This window comes from Schistocerca serialis, chromosome 1, assembly GCF_023864345.2.
Source record: "Schistocerca serialis cubense isolate TAMUIC-IGC-003099 chromosome 1, iqSchSeri2.2, whole genome shotgun sequence".
NCBI classification, from domain to species: domain Eukaryota; kingdom Metazoa; phylum Arthropoda; class Insecta; order Orthoptera; family Acrididae; genus Schistocerca; species Schistocerca serialis.
This window is the reverse complement of record NC_064638.1, coordinates 861,804,897-861,826,371: the sequence shown is the minus strand read 5'-3', so window position 1 is coordinate 861,826,371 and position 21,475 is coordinate 861,804,897. Positions and strand designations below refer to the sequence as shown.

At 41.2% G+C, this 21,475-nt stretch overlaps 1 protein-coding gene across 1 annotated transcript in view; it reads right to left on the bottom strand.

Annotated features, from left to right (window-relative positions):
- The window catches only part of LOC126440775 (pyruvate kinase-like), an 84,968-nt gene that overhangs the window by 37,458 nt on the left and 26,035 nt on the right, over nucleotides 1–21,475 (bottom strand). The window contains exon 3 of the mRNA XM_050090676.1: nucleotides 15,523–15,849. Within this exon, the coding sequence (XP_049946633.1) occupies nucleotides 15,523–15,849 (327 nt within the window). The remainder of the gene's footprint in view (nucleotides 1–15,522; nucleotides 15,850–21,475) is intronic.

Genomic DNA, 21,475 nt, shown 5'->3' with positions numbered 1-21,475 from the left:
CAAAAAGATAGAGAATAAGAAGTCACCACTGACTTACGGTGCAGTAGCGGTCGTTCCAGCAGGAAAGGCAAGTTGTAACACTAACGCATAAGAGGCCAAGGCAAAACAGGATACAACTCTCTTCATTAACCAAAAACACAAATGAAGTGTTAAAACAAACTTACGACATGCATAGATCCAAGAAAGAAAACCTAAGGATAAGATCAATCAGCAAAACACAATCCTTTGTCATTGTGGAAACACAGACGCAAGAAGACTGTAAAAGATTTTGAGAGAAAAGTCGCAACATTTCAGAAATTAAGTGTGAAACCATAAAAAAGAGAAGACCTCTTGTGGCAATCTATAGGTGCCAACAACTTACAAGGATGATGAAAGGTTGATAAGTTTCTCAACGAACTATATGAGTTAAATTTACCAGACCACGAAATACAGGTTTTGTAAATAACATTGTAGAGGTAAGTCCCAGAGTAAGAAATCAGTTATTGAGCCAAAACAAAGTATTTGTAAGTTTCCATCCTCTAGGAGCCAAAGATTACAACGTTGTTGCAAAATGTTTTAAGTGTTACGATCTGGACCACGCTGTGAAGGGTTACAGAGAGCCTCAAAATATTTGTGGAATATGTCGTGAAGAAGGATATAAAAAACCATAATGCCCAGGACCGGCATCATCAAGTATGCAGACGACCTGGTAGTGCTCGCCAAAAATCAGAGACAGCTGCAACACATGATGAACAATTTGGTAGAAACGGGAAGAAAATACGGCATGGGAATCAACATCGAAAAATCAAAAGTGGTGCGCATATCAAAACGTGAGAAACACTTGAAGATAACTGATGACAATCGGGAACTGGAACATGTGAATCAGTTCAAGTACCTGGGAAGTTTTATCACAAAGGATGCCACTGCACCATCGAAATACGAGCAAGAATCGCCATGGCCAGAGCTGCTTTCAACAAGAAGAGGACTCTGCTGACCAGCAAGTTGAGTTTGGCATTGAGGAAAAAACTGATAAAGTGCTACATTTGGAGCATTGCACTGTATGGAGCAGAGACATGGACCATGAGAAAGAAGGAGAAAAAATATTTAGAGAGCTTTGATATGTGGTGCTGGAGGAGAATGGAAAAGTTCAAGTGGACAGATCGCATAAAAAATGACGATGTACTGCGAAGAGTAGGAGAGAAGAGAAGTACTCTGCGTACAATTCTTCAGAGAAAGGCCAATTGGATTGGACATGTACTTAGACACGAGGGACTCATACATGATGTCATCGAAGGGAAACTCAGAAGAAACGCAGGACGAGAAAGAAGAAGAATTCAACATCTGGACGACATGAAAGATGGAAGGAGATACAACAGACTGAAGGAAGAAGCTGAAGACAGAGAACAGTAGAATCAGAAATTCTCCGTACGAAGACATGGACCTGCCACTAGGCAGAATACTACATAATAATAATAATCCCGTGTAACATAACAGGCAAGACCTGCACCAAAGGAGGAACGACTGAGTGTGTAACTTACAAAGAAAGATACAGGACGAACAATTATGTAGTCATAAGCAGAAAGTAACTAATTGCATTAAGTCTGAACCGAAAAACACACTGGATGAACAAGTACATAATCATAATTAAGAACCAGCAAACTGCAGAGCGTTTGAACGGAACTTCAGGCTCAGCACCCTCGAGCAAAGGGATATCCTGCAGGCTGCACAAACATTAGTTATGCGACTAACACATGAGAAGGGTTATTCCATTTGCTTCAACAACCGAGCAGATGGATAGGATAATCCTTCGGACGGAAAACTTACCCACTGATGGGAATGAGCTTCTTAATCTCTGAGATAGTTCTATAGGCGGCGTTCAAAAAGTCTCAACATTAAGAAAATGTATGACGACCTTGTCAGAGCTCGCGAGAGTGTACACTTCGACCCAGAGGAACCGGGCGTGAAGTGCTACGTGTACACAAGGCAGCCGTCAAGATCTTGCAGCTCAGTGCTATGAGGAGTAGAATTGTAAGTGCGGAACTCCGCAGGATGGCCCAAGAGTTTATCGTTGATGTCATGTTCATTCAAGAACCATACAGCAGAAATGGGAAATTAATATGTTTGCCCTCTCCCCCCCCCCCCCCCGAACAGCTCAGATAATATGAGATGTAGGCGCTATCGCTGCTATAGTGATAATGGACCGCGAGTCCCAGGCTAAAAAAAAATAACACAGTTGTGCAACCAACATTTTGTAATATATTATAATCAAGGGTACAGACAAATCGGTAATAGCGTCATTACATGCCCAGAACTCCCATATAATTCAGCAATACACAGACACGATTCGGATGATAGCACTTTACTCGAGAGGGAAGAAGGTGATCATTACAGCCGACATCAATGCTAGATCCACCTCGTGGCATTGTGATCGGGATGACCAAAATCAGTTCATCAGCGACGACCGAAGTGCGATCAACCTGTACATTATCAACAAAGAAGGACAACCACGTATATATATAGTACATGCTGGTGGCAGTAACAATATAGACATACACTATGTGACCGAAAGTATCCGGGCACCCCCAAAAACATACGTTTTTCATATTAGGTGCACTGTGCTGCCACTTACTGCCAGGTACTCCATATCAGCCACCTCAGTAGTCATTAGACATCGTGAGAGAGCGGAATGGGGCGCTCCGCGGAACTCGCGGACTTCGAACGTTGTCACGTGTTTGGATGTCACTTGGGTCATACGTCTGTGTGATATCACCCAAAACATTACCAATGTTGGAAAACAAGTCCAGTGGTATACTACACGCAATACAACAACAGTACAACCAAAGCAAGTTACCCATAGCTGCACAAAAAACAGCGTACCCAATGTTTAAAAGATTACTACAAAGATACCCGGCAATTAAAATTAACAACACAAACACAAAACTAGATATCTTTGGGTACACATTGACGAAGGACATAGCTTCAGTGAACACATGCGACTAATCACAAACAAAGCCGAAAGCATACTTCGCAAATAACGACACTAAACTCGACACGATACAGACTACCGCTCACACACATAAGAATGTACCACTGTGCGCTTTTCGAGCCCGTATTGAGCTTTGCAGCTAGTACGTGGGCACATAAACTCGCTCTCGTCATGAACATTATCACTGTTAGGCGGGGGCGGAGGAGTGTGCTCCTTAGACTATCTGGGGCGTTCGGTATCACAAGTTGATTCGTTGTATGTGTTACTTGGAATACACCCGATCGATATAACCGTTTGATATCGGGCTGCAGTATATTGGCTGAAGATGGGTAAACCTGAGAGAGTATTGCAGATCAGTGTGTGTGTGGTTTGGGAACTTATGGGCGCCCAATGACGAGGTTATCAGCGCCCTGACATCGATGAAAACAAACTCATGTGAATAAGAACGAAAACTGTCGTACACGCATGCACACGAAACGACCACACAATGACTATCGCACAGGCACTCTCCCATGCATTAAAACCAATGTGGAGGCCAGATAGCTAATCAAAGAGGGAAAACAGACCACAAAAGAGCTAAAAGAACAGCACAGGGAAATGAGACTGGCTGACCACTTACTGAAAAATTTTGGTGCGCCAGCTACTCCGCTGACACATTAAAAATATCTCCCCAAAATCTTGTTAAAATGTGGGACAATTCACAGAACTTTAAAACCCGAACCACATTCGTTTGAGTATTGCATAAAATAGATTGTAGATCCGCCGGAAAATCCACTGAAGTCCGCTGGTCAGCAAATAAAGTGCAGTCCAATAAAATGTGGTGCACCGTGATCTGCACGCCACAAGCACCACACATCGGAGGGTCCTCGCGCCGGAGTAAAAATCCATCCGTCATAGGGCTGTGGCCGATGCGAGGACGAGTAATGATGACCTCGTCCCGTCGACGTGGCTGGAAGGAAGTACGCCACGGCCGAGTTGTGGGCTTGATCACACGGAGCTTGTTGTCGGTCACTTCTAGCCACTCATGTTCCCAACGACTCAAGACTTTATACCTCAACAGCGAGGTGAGGGCATGCAGTGGGATAGCAAACTGAAAGACCTGACGGTCACGACAAGCCCCCTTGGCTGCTCGATCAGCCCTTTAATTTCCCGCGTACCCTGGTACCCAGCAGAAAGACATCTGCTTCCCCAGTCGCTGTAGTTGGAGGAGGGCGTCGTGGATAGTCTGGGTTCCTTTATCTGCTGGGTACAAACGCTGAAGAGAGTAAAGGGCTCTCAAAGAACCTGAACAGACGAGAAATCTAATACTGGGAGAAAGTCTCATCTGCTCCAGTGCCGGCAAGATGGCATGTAGTTCTGCGTCAAAGATGGTAAATTCGGGAGGCGGTCTGACCTTGAGGACACGATCCGGAAAGACGACAGAGCAACCAACAGAGTCACCCTGCTTAGATCCATCCGTAAAAACAGCTACATGGTCGTGGTGCTCAGATAAAACGGCAGAAAAGGCCCGATTAAAAGCGGAAGCAGGAGTGCTATCTCTCCTGTACCGCACCAAATCTAAAATCACTCTGGGCCTCTCCAGTAGCTAGGGTGGCAGGCGGTTAAAACCCTGGATTTGGGGTCGTACAGACTCCACACCGAGCGACTCTTGCACACTTTGCACACGGATCACAAACGTCAACGTAGCCCGGGGACGGTGAGAAAAAAGGCGGTCCAGAGGCGGATGAGCAACAATATGGTATTGCAGATCACTGGGCAGCACACAGAAGACAGGCGCCAACTAAAAAATTTGCGGGTGGACACTTGGCAGAAAGTTTGGGACGACATTGATTAGGGTCGTCGAGTCTATTCATTTTACGGTTGTGCCATGTCAACCTCAGACGAGGCATGGTTCATTTTGTGACTGGACATGGCCCTTATCTCACGCACTTGCGACGCATGTCGGTTTCAGAAACCAATCGTTGCACATGCGGGGGAAATTGATTCCCCAGAAAACTTTCTTTTGAAATGCATTAGATACAGGCAGTTGCGTAATAACGTAGAACGGAAACAACACTATATGATGCGCTGAGGAACCCAGATACTTAAACATAGTTGAACGCAATCGCCAACAACATCTGAAAAGCAGAACATGACCTATACGAACAGAATCATCAATACAGAAGGCGCAGAAGACGAAGACGGGCCGACACAGATAGCACGAGTAGCTCCAGTACTGACGATGATACGAGTGACAGTAACAACACCGACATAACGTAGACACACAAAATATACGTAACATAAAACAAGTGAAACGTGCACGACTACTCACGTGGACGTTAATGAAGGACTGCAATTTATATCTGATTATGAATGAGTCTAATTAAATGTGGGAGTAATTAGAATAGTCCACGGTTAGATATTGTTCTAGAACCAAGGTTAAATCTGTAACCAACACTGTTAAGTAGTTACATAAATGAATACATCAATGTAAATGTAATAATATGAATGTGATACACATTTAATATAAAGTAAGCAAGCAAAATCAAAGAGTGTAAATACACAACGCAATTATACAAAATTAATTGGTCCACTGCTGAAAATAGTCTAGTTGTATTCTACAAAACACTATTTACAAGATTAATAATACGTTAGTAATGGCTTTTTATATTTCTACATCTACGTAGGAACAGTGTATAGTTAATTAGGTTACACTGATCCAGGATATTGCTCAAAGCCAAGCAGAATTTTTTTAATAAATTACTTAGTGGTAGTAGTTGTTATGTAACCTAACAAACATAAATTCACACAGAAGTCTAAGAAACAACAGTAATATAGATTAGATCCGCATGGACTGAACAAACCGATTTTTCCCGAAGAGGAATGTTCATGCGAACAATACTAAAATGGGACGCTGGACTTGAAGTTCAATACCAAGACCCAAGTGGTGTTGGTGAAGGGATATCTATATCTACTATTTCCTGTCTTCCTTTATTCTCTTCTTAAATTATAACATAAATTTATAGTTTCCTACTTCAAAATTTCTGTATTTTTCTTTAAAAAATAAATGTAATTGCTGCATGTAAATAAGGGATAACAGCAAAGTGTAGACAAAAGAACTCCACACAGCCCCACCTCCACATGGTGCAGCATGGACAACAGTGCCCATGGCCTCAACTGAGTAGCACAATTTTGCTGCGTGGTGGTGGCCATGGATGCTGGCTATAAGGTCTGTGTGGAGCACTACGGCCTGCATAAAGTAATAAGATGGCAGGCTCTAGTAGTCATAATGCAGCTTAAAAAGATGCAGTCACGAAGAACAAGTTCTTTCTCCGATCCCTCAAGTTGGCACTACAATTGAATATCCAACCTGAGAGTTCGGAAGACCCCTCCCTTCCCACCACAAAGAAGTAGCGATGGAGACCAGCACACCCTCCCCCGTGCACTCCACCTAGGCCATAAAACTAGCCAAGATACACTCTCCGGCCCACCCTTACGTAATCTCTCCTCTCGTTTGCCGGGTGTTGATCGTTCGTGAAGATTGGCGCAGAAGTCTGCGGCCATCTTAGCTTGTGTATAGGATGCTCTGACCTCCACTACCTTGGTGTCAGACGTGCAGAGTTTAATAGTGGTAGCAATTCGGTCACGTCGAGATAAGATGTACTCGACTGCTGCTGCGAGACAACTGTAAACAGCACTCCGAGGCAATTCTGGTAAGCTTACCGCACACGCCGGCCTTTGCAACGAGTCTCGATTACTCTCATGTCCATCCAGTTTCTCCCTCTATTTCTTTTGTCCTGTTAGGATTTTCGGCGTACTAGAACGAACTTTTTCATTAATTATCTCTGTTCTTCTTTGTATAAACTCTTTCTCTCTTGGAGAAGAGGCTACCGTCACTGATAATCCGATATTGTGCTTTGTTGGTTTTTCCGCACTGTACAAGCTGCCTTACATTCCTTTTTTCTGATTGAGTCAATATACTTTCTGTAACCTTCCCCCTGTCCATAATTCTTCACTTTTCAAACACTCCCCGTCTAACACGCCTGCTATAGGGTCCGATCTCCGAAGCTGTCACGGCCAACGAGACCAGAACTTCTTTCGAAGTAAACAAATACTTATCTGAAGACAGAGGCAGGAAGTAACGGTTATAACAGGAAGTCCGACTATCATCTTCATTCATACACCACTAACTTGGTTACACCACTTCTTTTAACGTAATTTTCACTTGAGGTTACTGAGTCGATCATACTTCCTTTTGATTTATTAACCGTCACAAGAGCTACAGATCTGGTGACGATTCGAAAAACAACTTACAGTACTATAGATCAAAAATTGCACAATGACAGGAAGAAATCCCGGACGATTGTGTCGGCCACGTAGGAAACAACAGTGGCAGAATAATGAGTCAACTTCGAAACAGATTAAAACTGTGAGCCGGATCAGGACGTGAGCCTTCCGGCGCGACTCATGACTTGCACTCATAGATTTATTTCCGTCCCACGTAGTTTACCCAACATCACTAAAGCTCTCCTGCATGCCTTGCGCAACTAGCACTCCCGGAAGAAAGGCTGTTGCAGAAAACTGGCTTAGCCCAGTGGTCGGCAACCTTCTGAATGTAAGGATCGTATAGTGGCAAAATGAAATAAAGGCGGGTCACATTTCTTAAAAATTGTGTACCTGTAATTATACGATGATATTACAAATGCAAAAACACAGATATTTACTTTTACATTTTATTTATCATCATTTAATTAATAAGTAGGAACAATGACAAAAAGGAAATGAGACAAAAAAACAAAGCAAGTGACAGCTACAAAATTATTACACATGCGAGTCCAATCAAAATTTAAAGTGATTTCTGAGACTATATTTGACTGGCTGTTTGCCGGGTGTTTGCTTTCGTTTCTGTCGTAGAAACATGCAATAGCTCTCAAATTCTAATCTGTGGAACGAGGACAATATTTATTTTTTCTGTAATTGAGAATTAAAAAATTTGCTCACGTAAGCAAGTGCTGCCAAAAATTGTAATTATTTGCTGAGCAGACCATCTCAGTTCTTCCAGTTAGATGGCCAACTACCATCAAGTTTAACAAGATTATTGATTTCATAGAAATATTTTTAGTGTGTAGACTGAAGGTCAGTAACACTGATTTTTAAATTACTCGGTACATCATCAATAGCACACGCAAAAGGGTTTGCAAAAACCTGCAATTCACCAGAAACTTTCTCGAAGCCACAATATCTCCCGTTGAAATCTCTTGTTAAAATCCATTTCATTTTGTCCATGAAAATTTATTCCAACTTCCTGTTCTTTTTTTTTTTTTCTTTTTTTTTTTTTTTTTTTTTTTTTTTTGCAGTTTGGAAATGATCTATCATTTTCTCACCAGTATGTTTTCTTAACAAAATGTTTCTCATTTCGACTTACCTTGCGTCTGTGTGCATATAAAATATTAATTTATTTTTTCTTGTAGCTTCTTATTCAGCATTTTTAACTGAGTACTTAAATCTGTCAAAAATCCAAGGTCTATAAACCATTAAGGATCTGTAAGTTCTGGAACACATTTACCTTTTATATCATAAATGTGCTGATTTCTTTCCTCAGGCCAAAATCATTTCAGTATTGCTCCTTTACTTAACTATCTCACTTCAGAATAATACAGGATATCTGAATGATCTGCTTCCACATCTGACAAACTTTTGAAATTTGAAATGTATAACGCATTTTTTCTGATGAAGTTTACAGTTGATACCACGATGACTATTACTTCTATCCATGAAAGAACTTTGTACCATAATGCTTCTTGGTAGACAATACAATGGAAAAATAATGGAATATCCCAATCGATCCCTGTCAGTTTAGGTTAATTCTACTGACTAGACTCTTTGTTTTGTCCAGTCATGTTTCTCCCTGCATCAGTTGTAACGCTTACCAATTTTAGCCATGATAAATGCGTTGATACTATTACAGAAAAAATACCACTCTGTGCCCTAATTAATGAGCCATTCAATTCAATAAGACGATTAAATTAAAGCTAATCACAGGTCATGCGCAACACAGGATAGCCGCGCGGTCTAGGGCCCCTTGTCACGGCCCACGCCGCTCTCCTCGTCGGAGGTTCGAGCCCTCGCTCGGACATGGGTGTGTGTGTGTGTGTTGTCCTTAGCGTAAGTTAGTTTAAGTTAGATTAAGTGGTGTGTAAACTTAGGGACCGATGACCTCAGCAAATGGCTCTGAGCACTATGGGACTTAACATCTGTGGTCATCAGTCCCCCAGAACTTAGAACTACTTAAACCTAACTAACCTAAGGACATCACACACATCCATGCCCGAAACAGGAATCGAACCTGTGACCGTAGCAGTCACGCGGTCCCAGACTGAAACGCCTAGAACCGCACGGCCACACCGGCCGGCTGACCTCAGCAGTTTGGTCCCATAACACCTTACCACAAATTTCCAAATTTCTACCACAAGTAATGCATGAGGGTATGTAGATAAGTAAAATAGATACCAGTGGGTGCAAGGCTAACTAGTACTTCTTATTTCATTTCTGGAAATTGGAGTTGGCTTGCTGACGATAAAAACACGAAGGGGCACAGGGGAAGAATGGCAAGTATGTCATTGTCATAAAAGCATTAGTGCTGAAAGCCGGGGTCCCATGGCAGGAATGTTCTGGTCTGGACTCCTTACGTTCCACGCCACAGTGATGCAGGCAATGGGAGATCAGGGAGCCAAACTCTGTGGGCTGTAGAATTGCATTCAGAAAAGCAGTCGAAGGGATGTTTCAAGATGGCCACAAAGTCCACTGATTCGAGTTAGGTTTTGATATTCTAAATTCGTCCTTGCACTCAGCGAGTTCAACTCAACAGGCAGTTAGGCAAGGTAACCGATGGATGCATGTTCTTTTCTGGATCTGATCCTTCATTCTTATGGTTAACTCAGCAATCACTGATTATTTACGTGGATATAGTTAATTTCACTCCTCACCATCTCTTTCATACAAAGTTTATCCACCTATGTCAAGGTATTATTGTATATGTTGATATAGGTCACTTGTAACCTCATAACCCTAATATTACTTGTTTTACCCATTCTATGTTCAAAAGCGAGATCCAGACATTTTAGTAATAGACAGAACTTCCTTGTGACCTTTTGTTTCATCCCAGATTTAGATGAAACCCTACTCAGTAAACTTTGTGAGGTATGGTGCCCACGTTTCGTGTATGACTCGACCACTTCTGTTTAACTTCAGATGTCTCGTATAACTATCCATAGTGGAACTTCTGTTTAAGAGTTCACATGGTCTTATGAGGAGCTATCTGTTCTGTACAAAGGCCACTGGATGCAGGTCTTAATAACATTACAGGGGTACGGTTAAAGCTCAACCATGACCTCACAATTTTAACGCGTGTTCTAAGTGGCGAAATAATTTTATTTCTTTCAAACTGCATAACTGGAAAACTCCCTAAAAAAATTTAAGTTGCGATCAGTTCCGCCAACAAATACTAGTAGCTGCGCCAAACCTGAAATGTTATCACTTTCCTCGATAGATGAAAAGAACCATTTAAATAATCGCACCGTTTTCAGAAGTTTCTCGCATAAATTATTGTCCACATCTTCAGTAAGAGGTTTTTTTTCAGATTCCCAGCCGCAACTAAAGCACTTGACATGTTACTTCGAATCTGAATCATAAAAACATTTTGTTGGTTCTTTTCTGACGATTTGAGTGCGTTAATGTTGTTGTTGTTGTGGTCTTCAGTCCTGAGACTGGTTTGATGTAGTTCTCCATGCTACTCTGTCCTATGCAAGCTTCTTCATCTCCCAGTACCTACTGCAGCCTACATCCTGCTGAATCTGCTTAGTGTATTGACATCTTGGTCTCCCTCTACGATTTTTACCCTCCACGCTGTCCTCCAATACTAAATTGGTGATCCCTCGGTGTCTCAGAACATGTCCTACCAACCGATCCCTTCTTCTAGTCAAGTTGTGCCACAAGCTCCTCTTCTCCCCAATTCTCTTCAATACCTCCTCATTAGTTATGTGATCTACCCATCCAATTTTCAGCATTCTTCTGTAGCACCACATTTCAAATGTTTCTATTCTCTTCTTGTCTAAACCATTCATCGTCAACGTTTCACTTCCATACATGGCTACACTCCATACAAATACTTTCAGAAATGACTTCCTGACATTTAAATCTATACTCGATGTTAACAAATTTTTCTTCTTCAGAAACTCTTTACTTGTCATTGCCAGTCTACATTTTATATCCTCTCTACTTCGACCATCATCAGTTATTTTGCTCCCCAAATAGCAAAACTCCTTTACTACTTTTAATGTTTCATTTCCTAATCTAATTCCCTCAGCATCACCCGACTTAATTCGACTACATTCCATTATCCTCGTTTTGCTTTTGTTGAAGTTCATCTTATATCCTCCTTTCAAGACACTGTCCATCCCGTTCAACTGCTCTTCCATCCAGGTCCTTTGCTGTCTCTTACAGAGTTACAATGTCATCGGCGAACCTCAAAGTTTTTATTTCTTCTCCATGGATTTTAATGCCTACTCCGAATGTTTCTTTTGTTTCCTTTACTGCTTGCACAATATACAGGTTGAATAACATCGGTGATAGGCTTCAACCCTGTCTCACTCCCTTCCCAACCACTGCTTCCCTTTCATACCCCTCGACTCTTATAACTGCCATCTGCTTTCTGTACAAATTGAAAATAGCCTTTCGCTCCCTGTATTTTACCCCTGCCACCTTCATAATTTGAAAGAGAGTATTCCAGTCAACGTTGTCATAAGTTTTCTCTAAGTCTACAAATGCTAGAAACGTAGGTTTGCCTTTCCTTAATCTTTCTTCTAAGATAAGTCGTAGGGTCAGTATTGCCTCACGTGTTCCAACATTTCTGAGGAATCCGAACTGATCTTCCCCGAGGTCGGCTTCTATCAGTTTTTCCATTCGTCTGTAAAGAATTCGGGTTAGTATTTTCCAGCTGTGACTTATTAAACTGATAGTTCGGTAATTTCCACATCTGATAACACCTGCTTTCTTTGGGATTGGAATTATTATGTTCTTCTTGAAGTCTGAGGGTATTCCGCCTGTCTCATACATCTTGCTCACCAGATGGTAGAGTTTTGTCAGGACTGGCTCTCGCGAGACTGTCAGTAGTTCTAACGGAATGTTGTCTACTCCGGGGGCCTTGTTTCGACTCAGGTCTTTCAGTGCTCTGTCAAACTCTTCACGCAGTATCGTGTCTCCCATTTCATCTTCATCTACATCCTCTTCCATTTCCATAATATTGTCCTCAAGACCAACACCCTTGTATAGACCCTCTATATACTCCTTCCGCCTTTCTGCTTTCCGTTCTTTGTTTAGAACTGGGTTTCCATCAAAGCTCTTGATATTCATGCAAGTGGTTCTCCTTTCTCCAAAGGTCTCTTTAATTTTCCTGTAGGCAGTATCTATCTTACCCCTATTGAGATAAGCCTCTACATCCATACATTTGTCCTCTAGCCATCCCTGCTTAGCCTTTTCGCATTTCCTGTCGATCTCATTTTTGAGACGTTTGTATTCCTTTTTGCCTGCTTCATTTGCAGCATTTTTATATTTTCTCCTTTCATCAATTAAATTCAATATTTCTTCTATTACACAAGGTTTTCTACCATCCATCGTCTTTGTACCTATTTGATCCTCTGCTGCCTTCACTATTTCATCCCTCAAAGCTACCCATTCTTCTTCTACTGTATTTCTTTCCCCCATTCCTGTCAATTGTTCCCTTATGCTCTCCCTGAAACTCTGTACAACCTCTGGTTCTTTCAGTTTATCCAGGTCCCATCTCCTTAAATTCCCATCTTTTTGCGTTAATGTTACATTTCCATAAACCACGCACAAGAAATTCAAATTCTGCCTTATGCTCGTTCCATAATGGCGTTTTAGATTATGTTATTTTTGAACAGCAAAAGTCTTTTGACATGTTAATCATAGGGGTTCTCCTTCACAATCAGTAAGGAAGTATAAATCTGCCCTTGTATCGTTAAACACACTATTTTCTTCTAGTAACGTTCTCTTTTTTTAAGCCACCATTGAAAATTATTAAGTCCTCAACACGAGTAAATCCTGAAATAACAGACGTATTATTGCGTTTCATAAACGTTATTTAGCTTTGTGAACTGAAATGTGTGAAACAGAAAACGGTCACTCTTACCAAAATTCAAAACAAATTAGTTGTTAGTTTCGCACAGCGCCGCGGACGCACAATAACTCGTTTCGCTCGATCGGCCGGCACTGGTGGCGAGCCGCAGTATTTGTCGTCAGTTCGTTCGGCCGTCACTGTTACTCGGATTTCAGTTTTGGCGCGAAATTACAATCTTTCCCAATGATAAGATGTTTATTTATAAAACAGTTGCGGGTTGCATGGAGGAGGCCCCAGGGGCTCATGCGGTTTGAGGCGCGTCGACCGCTGGCTGACAAGGGCAGTGTACGAACTTCCCTTCCCGCATTTGATTCATATTGACAGGGTGTGTAGGGAACGACTAGTTCTTCAACATATGTAAACAGCAAAACGCAGCTCTGAACCATTTTCGAGAAAATCGAGTTCGAAAAATTTTAGGCCTGTTTGTATAATTTGTACGGTCACACCTGAGGAAGGCGCGGCTTCCCCCGTCGGAGGTTCGAGTCCTCCCTCGGGGATGGGTGTGCGTGTTGTCTTTAGCGTAAGTTAGTTTAAGTTAGATTAAGTGGTGTGTAAGCTTAGGGACCGATGACTTCAGCAGTTTCATCCCATAACACATTACGACGAATTTCAATTTTACTTGAGGAAGTAGGCAATTAGTTTCACAAGCGCAAGGTACCTGCATCGAATCTAGCTACCGATACCTTATTAAAAATAGCTCTGAGCACCATGGGACTTAGCGTCTAAGATCATCAGTTCCCTAGACTCAGAACTACTTAAACCTAACTATTCGAACCCGCGACCGTAGCAGCAGCGCGGTTCTGGACTGAAGCGCCTAGAACCTCCCGGCCACAACGGCCCTTATTAAAAATAATAAAATACCCTGTTAAAATAATAAAGTAATAAAATAAAATAACTTCATTTGTGCAGCCTTGCGACGTTTATTTTTACACACAGGCGAAGAACCTTATACAGCGGCTACAAAATTGCCTGTACTTCATCCAACAGAATAGAAAGATAGCTTCTAGAGAAGGCTGCATAAAAATTCGATCAATCGCACGTCATCATTCGTCTGTAAGAATATTCAGTGATGTGCTTCAATATGCGTAGTGCGCCATTTAATTGCGTGATGACCGAGAATCATATATGAATGTAAATCAAGTGTGTTTTGCAATAGACATAATGAGAAATCATGCGTATGCAAAAATTTCACGCTCATCACACGTTTATTGTTTTCCATATTTCTACGATGAGTATCAGTCGTCCAGCGCTCAACACGTTATATATTATACTTGTCACAAACGTAGATACAGTAATATAAATGTTATGATTGTACTAATTTGACTGAAAGTTCTTATGTATCGTTTTATAATTTTCAATTTCCTTACAAAAATGTTTTTCCCTTTTCCAGGATAAATATTATATAAGTACTAAATGAATAATTGAATGTTGATCATTTCCACTGTCATGACAAATCTGCTGGCAGAATAATGAAGGAATTTTTAAAAAGTACCAATAGCAAGATTCAATCTAGGGAGCACGCACTTGTGAAGCTACGACCTTACTCGCTCGGCTGCGGACTGCTTGAATACTTGCGATTATACAAAGTATATTAACATGCCAAAAACTTTTTAAACTTGATCTTCTCGAGAACGGTTGAGAATTGTGCCTTCCTGTTCACATACGCTGAATTCCTAGTCCTGCCCTACAGATCCTGTCACTGTGAATCAGATCGGTGAGAGGAAGTTTGTACTGTCCGTTTGTTAGCCGCAGTCAGTGAATATTCAGTGTGAAACCTCTCACCTATTTCCTACTTCCCAAATATCACAGAAACTCTCCACACCTGGTTGTACTGTAGAAGGAGAACATTATCGAAAAATGGCTTACCCCTGCCTACGCGATGTTTTGCAAAATGAATCTTGCACTTTACAGATTCCGTGGACTTTGTGTGAATAGCGCAGTGGTTAAGAGCACTGTCCGCATAAGACAAAGTTCTGGGTGAGAATCTTGGCCGATGCACAGTTCAAATCTTGCAGAGCATTTCAAAACAGGACAGAGACAGCTGGAGAATGAGAGATTCAGTTTGGACGAGTATAGGAAACGTGTAAAAGTCAAAGTTTTGGGTGCGAATCGTGGCCGATGCACAGTTCAAATCTTGCAGGGCATTTCAAAACAGGAGAGACACAGCTGTAGAGTGGGAGATTCAGTTTGGACGAGTATAGGAAACGTGTAAAAGTCAAAGTTCTGGGTGCGAATCGTGGCCGATGCACAGTTCAAATCTTGCAGGGCATTTCAAAGCAGGACAGACACAGCTGCAGAGTGGGAGATTCAGTTTGGACGAGGATAGGAAACGTGGACATGGTGTGCTAGGAGCGGTGTTAAGAAAACCTGCCCGCTCACTCACGTCGCGCACGTCGCGGACGGTCTGCGCGTTGCGGATGAAGGAGGCGAAGATCATGTCGACGCCCTGCTCGACGCCGAAGCGCAGATCGCCGGCGTCCTTCTCGGAGACGCCGGGCAGGTCGACGGGCACGCCCGGCAGGTTGACGCCCTTGCGGCTGCCCAGCTTCCCGCCGTTCTCCACCTCGCACTGCACCGCGTCCTCGGACACGTTGCGCACCATCAGCGAGATGAGCCCGTCGTCGACGAAGACGCGGTCCCCCACCGTCACCACGTTCGTGATGTTCCCGTAGTCCACGTACAGGTGCTCCGCCGTGCTCGACTCCGCGTACTGCAACACGACACCAACTTCGATGCTCGTCTGGGTCACTGCCATACCTGTCTCGTCAGGGACCGATGACCTCAGCAGTTTGGTCCCATAAGACCTCACCACAAATAGCAAACAAAAAAAAAATCCTGTCTCCTCACAAAAATCGGCGCACTTCCAAGTATCTGCCAGTATTCTTGCTAATTCCAGCAAGTTTTCGAATGTAACCACTCCCACCTACGAGAGCTCTTTCTTATCACTACATGCAAAGATAAAATAATTTGTAATGTTTATTCTTTATAAGTTTATGTTCATTAAACTAAGTCCTCAGGAGACGGAAACTGAACTCGGCCTATCTTCCCCCTCATTATGCTGCCAACGGTACCTGATATCGGGGACACATACCTCAATGCTCGTGCCAGGTACATGAGGTAAGTCAGTGAATCGCAAACTTTCCCGGAATTTTCAGAATTGTACTTTTTAAAAGGAGTTATTTCACTGCTATTTTCTAAATTCACAGTACTATTTGGAAGCAAACTGTTACAACGAAAACACAGTTGTGCTGCTAAGTTCGTTGCCACGAACCCTATTCCTTTTTAAGAGGTTGACCACGCATGTATGTTCCAGTTCAATAGCTGTGGTGAGGTATTTTAATGTGTTATGTTTTCTGGCACGGTGCCAAAACTCGCGTAACGATTACGTTCTTTTAATTTTACATATGGACTTCAGAATTGTGGCAGTTGTACCCAATACCTATCATGATTATGGCATATCTTAGAAACCCTATCACACGTTTACAGCATTGTACAAAAATATAATATAATGTGTTAGGTTTCCTGTGTTCCGGCGTTGCTGAATCACTATCGCTGGTTCCGTAAGTAAGCAGATATTAGCTGATCCAACATTACAGATCGACAGCGATCGTTCCATTCCTGCCAGTCTCAATAATCATTTAGTGTAGTCATGTCGAATGCAAGCAACGAGTTTACGACAAAGAATTTTTATACTGTAAGCAGGGAGTTTAGGTTTTTATGTTGGTAACGCCACGTAGCGCTCTGTATGAAAATCACTGGCTGTGCTGTGTGCAGTCTGTGGCTGGTTGGCATTGTTGGAATATTCGCTATTGTGGTGTTCGGCAGTTGGATGTGAACAGCGCGTAGCGTTGCGCATTTAGAGGTGAGCCGCCAGCAGTGGCGGATGTGGGGAGAGAGATGGTGGAGTTTTGAGAGCGGATGATCTGGACGTGTGTCCATCAGAAACCGTAAAGTATGTCACTCATGAAAGGTATAGGTTATTGTTAGTCAGGGTCATTCTTTTGTAGGGATTAATGAAAGTCAGATTGCGTTGCGCTAAAAATATTGTGTGTCAGTTTAGTGTTGATCAGGATAAGTAAAGAGCGAAATGTCTGAGGACGTTCAGTTCTGCTCAGCTGTTTGAAAATCAAATATCGTAAGGGGTATCCAAGCACAGTAATTCATTAATTTTTCTAAGGGGATATTTCATATGTCGACCCTTAGCCGAAGATACCTCACTGGAATTTTCTGATTTTCTCCTTGTAGTCTGAGTAATTAGTGTAGTAATTGTTTATTGCTAGCGCGTAATTGTAGAGAGAATTTCCTTTGTAGTTGTTGTTTTTCATTGTTGTACAGTAAAACAGTTGTGGCATGCATCTACATTTGCACCAAGTATTTCGCAGCTGCGCTTGCAATTAACTGGTATTATTTTCAGTACTATGTTAATGTGTTTTCTTATTTTTGCTCTTCAAATTGTGCTTTTCTTGTTATCGTGTGAAATACGTGATAATTATGGCGTGTGAAAAACGTAACACTAGGCTCCAAAGTAAATTGAGAAATGAGTGTAGCTTATCAGCACCACCGTGTAATGAATTAACACACATTCAAAGTAGCAATAGGGAAATGGAACGGGCGGCAAATAATGGTGTAGACAGTGAAACAGCTAGTGAAGTGGGCAGTATTGTCGATCGGTCGGTCAGCAACAGCTCGCCACAGGGATCCGAAATGACAGGACACTACTTTGCAAATACCGTAGATTCAGGTTTTGTGTCATTACCCGTTTATCAATCAAGTCAAGACACATTTTCTGGTTTTCAAAATGCGAATGTTGCCGGTGCATATGCACTGCCGAGAAATACAGAGGAACATGTATCAGACACCAGTGCATTGTTATTACAATTAATGCAACAAATGGGACAACAGTTTCAAAAGTTAGACACAATGAAACAAACACAATGGGGACAAACACAGCAACAAATGGAACAAAATCAGAAACAAATTAAAGAAACACTTCAACAAACATGTGAAGATTTAACTATTGAGATACATAACATCGAATCGAAATGTCAAAAAGTCTATAATGACGTAAAAACACAAATTTGTGAGAATTTTCAACCTATTTTTTCGCGGCATGAAAATGCATTACAGAACCTCAAAGCAGCCATAAAAGAACTGCGAACTATTATTCATGAAAATAAAGAGAACTTGCGGGCTAAAATTGACTCAGTTGCATCTACCGATTCGGTTACGCAACTTGCAAAAATTCAGGAAAACTTAAAGGACACAGTAGATACTCTGATAATTGGTTCAGAAAGACACATGGAGGAAATTAGTTCATTATCGGAGAAAGTAGTCGAAATTTCGGATCAGCTAAAAAATTTATCTACGAAGGTATATGATAATCTGAATGACACAAGACCGGTAGTCTTTAATGGCACAGAAGAGTACGAACAAATTAGGAAATCCAACAAAATCAGAATCAAATAAATACGCAACAAAAAAGAGAAATCCGGGAAGTACAAGATCAGTAAGCACAAGTAATACAAGAATTACGTATTTCAGAGGAGACTCGCGCCCCAACAAGAGAAGAGGGAATTAAAAATACGGAAAAGCCACAAAATAATAACACAGTGCATTTCGGAAATTATGAAAGAAATTGGCAAGGTGCACCGAATTTTGAGATGGAACCGCTGACACGACGTAACAATGAACGATATGCGACTCACCGACACGATGACTTTGACTATAAGCTGTTCATTACTACACGTAAATTCAAAACATTTAAGAATTCCGGCAACGACATTCATCCACAAGCATGGCTTCATCAATTCTCTCATTGTTTTCCTCCCAGATGGTCACTAGACCGCAGATTAGAATTTATGTGTGGCTACTTAGAGGATGAACCAGCTGTAAGATTGCGATCGGTCATTCACGATTGTCACAGTGAAGGAGAATTTTATCATGCCTTCCTCTCAGCATATTGGTCTCTAGCTACTCAATTCCGAGTAAAACATAGCATCATAATGATGAAACATTTCGAACAATCTGAATTTTCCAGTCTTGTCAAATATTTTGAAGAGATGTTGCATAAGAATCAGTATCTTTCAAACCCATACAGCCCCTCAAACTCATCCGCATTTGCTTAATCAAATTACCTGAACATTTACGACATATAATTTTGGTAGGACGTTGCAAAGACGACATCGAATCTTTTCAGGGACTGTTACAAGAATTGGAAATTGACACTGACAATCGTGGGACGCGAAAACAAGAACACAACTATTATAGGCCACATCCTTCACAATTCCGCGATGACAGAAATAATAATTGGACACGACAAGGCTATTCTTACAACGCGAATCGTGACGAAAACAGACACCACCCGTATGACAACCGTTGGCAGAGTAGTAATAATTACAGGAAAAGATCACCTCTCCGCGGTAATGACTATCACAGAGACAATCAGAGAAACAGACAATATGGGAACCAAAATAAGTATTATCAAAGGAGACAGAATAAATTCAGACGCAACGGTCCACCGCGCAGTTACGACTCATGGAGAAATTCTCCACCACGTGACCGACAATAACAAAATTACAGCGACTACCGACATGACGACAGACGATATAACCTTAACAATAGACCAGAGTTAATCAGAACTGGCGGGATTCAAATAGGGCAGGGCCCTCTCGACAAGGTGAATTTGTAGAAGTTAGATCTCCAAATCCCAATAACGACGCGCGTCAACAAAGAGACATTATGGATTTAAAGTGCTTTCTGAGAGATACCAGATGACATAGTGGTTAGTTTATTTGACAGCTACACGATTATATCACGACGCTACTAATGAGTGACACAATTTATAATATTGCTTTTGTGGTGTATCTGTTTCATACCTTCACAGTTTTTCTGAATTCTTCTGGAAAGGAATACAAGTTTTAGTAGTAACTTTTGTGGTATAGCTACAATGAGACAGCCTTTTCTGTAGCACAACAGTACAGTACTTACATTAATCACGGCAATAAGCGTAACAACTACGATATCTATACGCATAGCAATTCACTTTGTTTATTACGAGGTAAGTACATTGACTTCTACAGAATTTTGCTTACGGACGACGATAATTACAAAACTTGGCACATTTTTTACCCTTAAGTAATGACAGAGATTATCTTACAATAAGACGCATAATTTAGCGCTACAGTACACGTATTTGAGTGATTAATTTTGTACTTAAAACATTTATTTTTAAAGATTTTTGAATTACGATAATACAAAGGTTTTCTGTGATACATTTCATTCCATTGCTGTAATCCGTAACACCTGAGGGTATAATTACATTAATCCTCAGGGGGTACACGCCTACTTGTGTATCATGTGTGTGGCGAGCGCTAGGAGCCCTAGCTAATATGGTATTATTTGCTTATACAACTTTACACATTGGCACCATATTTCTCTAGAACAAAATTGCAAAGCTATCTGATCGTTTAACTGAGAGAGACAAACGTTTTTTTTACTACGTCAGTGACACATGATTATGCAATTACACAGCTGGATAACTTCACACTTATGAAATTGTATTTTGTCTGTACTTTGTGAACTGTTCATATTTTTTCAGAACCATTGTGATACTATGAGAGCTTTGAATGATGTATTTGGTATGGGATCATGATTTTTAAAGTATGTTTGAGTAGATGACACTATTGAAATGAGCAGAGAAATTTTTTTTTTTTTGTTTTGAAATTATTGCAGAAAACTACGACGTTTTTGGATTTGACTGAGATGTTATGATATTATTACGACGATGATATGTACTATGCTGTTGACGTATGTTTATGATCAATAAGCTGATGCTATATGAGGAATTTGATTATGCTACATATTTATTATGATGAAATATTGAAGAACTGTCAGCGGATATGTATATGTGTAATAAGGTAAGGAATAATGAGTAGTGGTTAGGGACTCTAATTTCAGAAAAAGGATGTTGGAAACCGATTCGTACTTTAAGAGTTATGAAATGTGTGTACATGCGTGAATGTATCACAATGCAGGCGAAAATTTTTTGGACACTGTTATGTTTATAGGATTTAGTTTCTACACATTTGTAACGCAAATTCTCGACCTGTGAAATTTTTTTACATGAGACTGTTAATGTAGCGCAAACTACCGTGGTAAATATTTCTGTAAGAAAGCTAAGTGACCTTGATGTAATGCGTTATGGACGCCCAGCTGAGCCAGTCGCCTGGAGAAAAAGGCATTAGAAAAAAAGAGGCCATTAACCTCGCCATTGACATTTCTTTGTAGAAAGCATTTCAAATGAGACACGCTCATACTTGAAACATATGATTGCAGTT